The sequence below is a fragment of the Ipomoea nil genome, unplaced genomic scaffold, assembly GCF_001879475.1.
Source record: "Ipomoea nil cultivar Tokyo-kokei standard unplaced genomic scaffold, Asagao_1.1 scaffold2975, whole genome shotgun sequence".
NCBI classification, from domain to species: Eukaryota; Viridiplantae; Streptophyta; class Magnoliopsida; order Solanales; family Convolvulaceae; genus Ipomoea; species Ipomoea nil.
In genome coordinates this window covers 1,187,380-1,193,115 of record NW_017619403.1, presented here as the reverse complement: position 1 = coordinate 1,193,115, position 5,736 = coordinate 1,187,380, and the positions used below count along the sequence as shown (strand labels likewise).

The 5,736-nt window shown below is 35.8% G+C and overlaps 1 protein-coding gene across 1 annotated transcript; it reads right to left on the bottom strand.

The window, feature by feature from the left end:
- Positions 1 to 1,237: 1,237 nt before the first annotated feature.
- Positions 1,238 to 4,563, bottom strand: LOC109163039. The gene is made up of 2 exons (XM_019311761.1): positions 3,890 to 4,563; positions 1,238 to 1,879 (listed from the first exon to the last, which is right to left on the bottom strand). The coding sequence occupies exons 1-2, from the start codon at positions 4,535 to 4,537 to the stop codon at positions 1,238 to 1,240; spliced, it is 1,290 nt and encodes a 429-aa protein (XP_019167306.1). The 5' UTR covers positions 4,538 to 4,563.
- Between the last annotated feature and the right edge of the window lie 1,173 nt (positions 4,564 to 5,736).

The following is a 5,736-nucleotide window of genomic DNA, read 5'->3' as shown; positions in this document are numbered from 1 at the left end:
ATCAATTGTAATGATAGTGTGCAAAGGCAATGATCATATCGAACCCACAGAGAATTAATATAATGCAATTTAAAGACGAAAAATAAATAATTTCAATTCATAATTTAAATTGCTATAAACAAATGTCAAAGATGAATTAAAATGCAAAATAATTAAAATGCAAGAAGCTAAAACGAATCAGTGGAACCAAAATACCAAATGACAATCAGAACGGAATAAAACCTAGAAACAAGAATAAAATTGGCCAGATTCAACTTAATTAATCTCAATACAAAATCATAAGATAAAACTTAAACAATTGGCAAATTAAATTAATTAATATAAATTGCTCGTGTTAAAATCATCACATTCTTAGAAAAGAGATTTTAGCAAACCATTATCATCCAATACAGTAAAGAATTGTAATTTAAACTCAATACACCAATTACTCCATTCACACAAAGAATATTAAAGATTTAAAGACCATATTTCATATGCTAAGAGGCAAGCACGGTAACCAAACTTAATTACCATCCATCCTCCACGTAGCAACACAAAATCCTATATGAAAAGTTTACTTGGAGAAAAAATACACGTAAATTCTAATGAAGGGGAAATAACTATTCCTTTTTAGTTATAGAGAGATACATATAGATATATGATAGACTTAATTTATCAAATATTAGCTTTGACTACTGAAAATTATGGAATTTTGACCACCTAAAAGTGATCTTAAATCAAGTCGAAATTCTTGTTCCGACCACTTTTAGTATCCGGAAAAACCTTTGTTGCTATTTCCGACCACATTTTGGACTTTTTGGTATCAACTTGATTTAAGATTACTTTTAGATGGTCGAAAATTTCATAATTTTCAATAGTGTTTTGATATCAATTAAGTTGATATGCAGGAAAGAATTGAATGATTTTTAGTTCTACATTATATTACTATAAGTTACCCGGCCTCAAAATAATGTGATCAATATATTCATATGTCTATATATAATCAGTTTCAATTCAACATATATATTAATCCTGTCCCTCCAAGCTGAGGTAACTAACTCAAAGCAATTTTTTCAGCAAAAGAGAAGCTCTGATCTTCTGTGCACTACGTGCAGTGAAGAAATACAATGTATTTTATATTTTGCTCAAAAAATAGCATGGAAAAACAATTTTTTTTTTTTTTGTAAAAAAAAGAAAAACTATTTTAAAAAGAAAAAATAAAACAATAAGTGATAATCTAAGATAAGATAGATACTAATTAATCGAACATCATGACTTTAGGTGCTAATCTCAAGAGCCTATCCAAAGCGGTGGGCAAAAACTTCCTAGCAAACAAGTAGCAAATGTCGGTGGTCATTTCATTGTACTGACAGCGGGTCCCATTCCGCATGCTGTTCAAGAAGTCGGCGCTGATGTCGGTGCTATCATACGTGGAAGGGTGCGGGCCCCCCCTTGACCAATCAACCCAGGTCAACGTCCGGTTGGAATTCTTCTGCCAGAACTTCATGGTCACAAACGTCGGAAAATAATGCTCGTCGGAGTAACACGCCGGCTGGCAGTAGTCCTTGAACAAGGCGTAGTATTTGGTGTCGGCGATGAGCTCGACGGCGAGATGGCGGTCCACCTCGAACCACTGGGATCCCTTCAGCCACTGCTCGAGGGTGATGTCGGGCTCCATGTACTTATTGTAGCGGCCCCGCCCGACGGGGCCCGGGAGGTCGTAGGCCTCGATGTAGGTCTTGGAGGACTGCATTAGGTAGTGGTAGACGGTGGAGAAGTTGAATAAAGGGATGCAGGCCTCGGAGAGGAGAACGAAGCGTTTGTTGGAGAAATCCAGCAAGGCGTTGGCTAGTAGCCGCCGCTCTGCTTCGATCATGTTGAACTCCCCCCATACCACCTTCTGCATCCAACAATTGCATTGTCCAATACAAACAAAAAAAAAAACACTTTTAATTCATTTCTAAATCACATCATATATATTTCCATTATTCTATGTAACAATTATATTGCATCCCATAATTGTTATATATGCTTCTCATCAACCCATGCAAATAACCTCAATTTTATATAAAAGGGATATATAAGAAAATAACATTTGATATCCTTTCATTATTCTTGCCTACGATCCACTATAGAGAAACCAAATGAACTGCTTGTGCAGCATTCTTCAATTATTCTATTACCACTTTTGGTCTATCAATTTTCTGTTAAGTAGCTTTTTGGATTGTCAAATTTTTTCCTCACTTTTCGTCTATCAATTTTTTGTTAAGTAGCTTTTTAGATTGTCAAGTTTTTTCTTCATTGAGTTTTGTTAAAGTTGGTTAAGAATCCCAATTTATAGACCATTGAAAGATTAAAAAAATACTCCGTAACATTTTGCAAAAAATTGTGAGACTAAAAAGGAAATGTGTTATTTTCTTATAATTTAAAGGGGAAATTGCACTTTTCATCCCTAAATTATCAATAATTGTAGGATTCGTCGCTAATTGTTGGTCATGCTCACTTTTCGTTCCTAAGCTATCATTGACGTTGCATTTTTCGTCCCTTTACTAACAAAATATTAGGGACGAAATTTGCAACGTTAGTATAGCTTTGGTATGAAAAGTGAAACACCAACGATTCTTAGCTTAGAGGTGAAAAGTGAGCACAACTATTAATTAGAGATGGATTCTACAATTATCATATAACTTAGGGACAAAAAGTATAATTATACAATTGTACAAGTATATATATACTTACAGTTTGGCCATGTTTAATAACATAATTAGCTTATCAACCAATTTTAGCTTATTTGACCCCTATTAGCTGTTTGACTTGGTTAAACAATCAACAATCTATGACAAGGTGTTTGGTTGGGAGGAAGGAATTAGGAAGGAAAGAAATTGTAATTCGGTGGGAAAAGAATAAGGTAGGAATAATGTAGGAATTCAAATTACATTATTTGGTAGGAAAGAATAAAATTATTGGAGCTAAGAAGGGAAAAGTGGTATAAAGACTAAAATGTCCTTGTGTAATAATAATAACAATCAACAAGGGTATTTTTGTCATTTCTTACACTTTTTCCTTTCCCAAAAGCATTGAATTGCAATTCATGGGGTTACCCCATGAATTGCAATTCAACAAAAGGAGGGAATTGCAATTCCCTCCAACCAAACACCCCCTGACAGGGCGTTTGGTTGGGGAGGGGGAATTACGTGGGAAAAGAATTGCAATTCCATGGGAGATGAATTACTAGGAATAAAGTGGAAATTTAAATTTATTAGTGTTTGGTTTACAGGAATGGAATTACTGGGAATTTCAATTCCAATATTTGGTATACGTGGGAATTGGAAGGGAATAAGTAGTATAAAGTCCAAAATGTCCATTGTTGTTGTCAGACATTAATTTTAGATTAAAAAATAAGGTAATTTTGACTCATTAGTATCTTTTTTTCTTCCTAAAATCTCAGGAATTAAAATCCGGAGGGGGACATGGGATTTTAATTTCATGAAAATGAGGGAATTGCAATTTCTTTCAACCAAACAAGGGAATTTTGTGGCCTTTGAAATTATGTGTGAATTAAGTGGGAATGGAATTTAAATTACCTTTAACCAAACACCCTGTGAGTGTTTGATTAATTAGTTTTTTGTACAACTTATTGCTCCAAAACACTAAAATTTAAAAAGCTAAAACAGCTTTTTCAATTAGTTTTCTTGAGAAAGTCATTTTGAATGTAATATCAGCTATTAGCTAACAGCTAATTTACCAAATACATTTTTACAATCAGCTAATGCTATTAACTAATCAAACCCACTAATCTAATCAGCTAACAACTATTTACCAAACACTTATTTATGTGATTAAGTTATGATAAGAGATGGGAGAAGTTATGATAAGAGATGATTAAAAATGAATGAGGTTGGGTACATACCTTACTTGGTATTCTTCTTCCTTGAAAGATGGGACCTTCTTCAAGGGCAATACCGCTAAAGGATGGCTGAGAATGAATATAGATGGAATAAAGACCTTCATGCCCCTTGAAGAACTTCTCCCATAGCGGCGCCAGGGGCAAGCTCCCTCGAGCCAAGAACATGAATGCGATTTTCCGAGGATGTCTGAACGGCACGCTTTTCACTTTCGGAACCATCGACGCTCTCCACAGCAGCTCCTCGTCGCTCATGCTATGCATGCACGGCGGCGCCTTTAGGAACTCTTTCAGGCTCGCCTTCACAGCCGGCTCCGGGACCGACAGCCTGTACTCCGCCGCCCGTTTCTCCGGCTTCGGAGGCGGCGGCGGCGGCGGCGACATCAGCAGCGTGGCGGGCTTCGTCAGATCCGGGAGGACGGAGAGCGGCTCGCTGCCGGCCTTGAACTTTCGCAGCGGCGGCGGGTGGACGGAGAAGAGCTTGAGTTGTAAGTTGAACGGAGGGAATATTTTCAGGTAAAAATTTAGAGACATTCCGATCACTAAACCGGACCCGAAAAACAGGAAATACAGAATTAGGGTGTGGAGATGCCTTTGAGAAGTTATGTACTTATTTGCTGATGTGGAGATTAATGAGTTTCTCTCATTCTTCATTGTCGATCTCAGACTCAAAACTTTGATAACATGTATGATATATATGTATATATATATTAATTTATATATATGAATGGTGGAGGGTGGGGGTTGGAGGGCACAGAAATTAAAGATTCTTGTAAGTAATCAATCAATAAGAAGCTTTGATGATCTCGATATGATGTTCTTCTGCCCTTCTTGAAGCAAATTATATATTTTGAAAGACTATTACAAAAGATCACAACAAGAATATATATATATACACATATAAATGTATTTATTTTTTTTGTCCTAAAATGGTTATCAATCTAATCTATATTGTCTATGCCTATGTCTATATATTACATGTATGTGTACGAAGAAAAAGGTTAAGAATTTATGTATACAGAAAATTTCAAGAATTTATTGAAAAGTGAGGAAAATAATTGGATAGAATATATAAGTTATGGAAGAAAATAGGTTTTATGAGGTAAAAAGGAAGATGAAGAAGAAGGATTTCTGGGCATGTTGATGAATGGAAGAGTGATTGAAGTGTGAATTTCAGAAGGAAGAAGAGGGTTGCAGAAAGATTTAGGAAGAAGGTGAAGGAGAGTGGAGGGCATAATTAGATTTGGTTATCCCAAGTGGATCTCAATAGTCAAAAAAAAAAAAAAACAAAAAATTTTGAAAAAGTAAAAGTGAAAATGAAAAAACAAAAAAGAAGAGAGGAAAAATGTAGTGAAGTCCTTCTTTGTAGGGAAATTAGGGGCAGGGTCCAACATGTTCCTCGTATGAAACTACCACCTTTAATAACTGGTCTTTCTGTTATTTGTCAACCCCTCCATCGGAACACATTTGTTGGATTGAAATTTGAAAACTATAAATTATAACATCTACTAACTAGTTAGTAATGTGAGGTCTGACTGTCTGAGGAGTGTACTCCTAGCAGAGTAGTACTATCAAAGTTGGTTAAACAAGGCGGGGCGTGCTATAGCCCGTCATTTGACGGGATGGAATGGGTCTTAAAAATACTAGTTTACCCTGTTTACGTTTTAGATTTAGAGGACTTACGTGTCAGATTTTTAAAAAAATTAATAACAAGACAATAAAATAATTTAGATAGTTTAAACAAATATTTATACAAAGTAAATAGGGCCGAGTGTGCTTCCACAAATCCCGGGGGAGGGTTGAGTGTGACTCCGACCTCAACCCAGCCTAATCCCACTAGGGTCAAATGAAGC

What these genes read in the sequence shown, in the direction of transcription:
- LOC109163039 (XM_019311761.1), bottom strand. Translation starts at nt 4,537, where the DNA reads ATGAAGAATGAGAGAAACTCATTAATCTCCACATCAGCAAATAAGTAC. An exon ending in GAAGAAGAATACCAAGTAAG is followed by an intron (nt 1,880 to 3,889) that starts GTATGTACCCAA and finishes TGTTGGATGCAG; the next exon opens with AAGGTGGTATGGGGGGAGTT.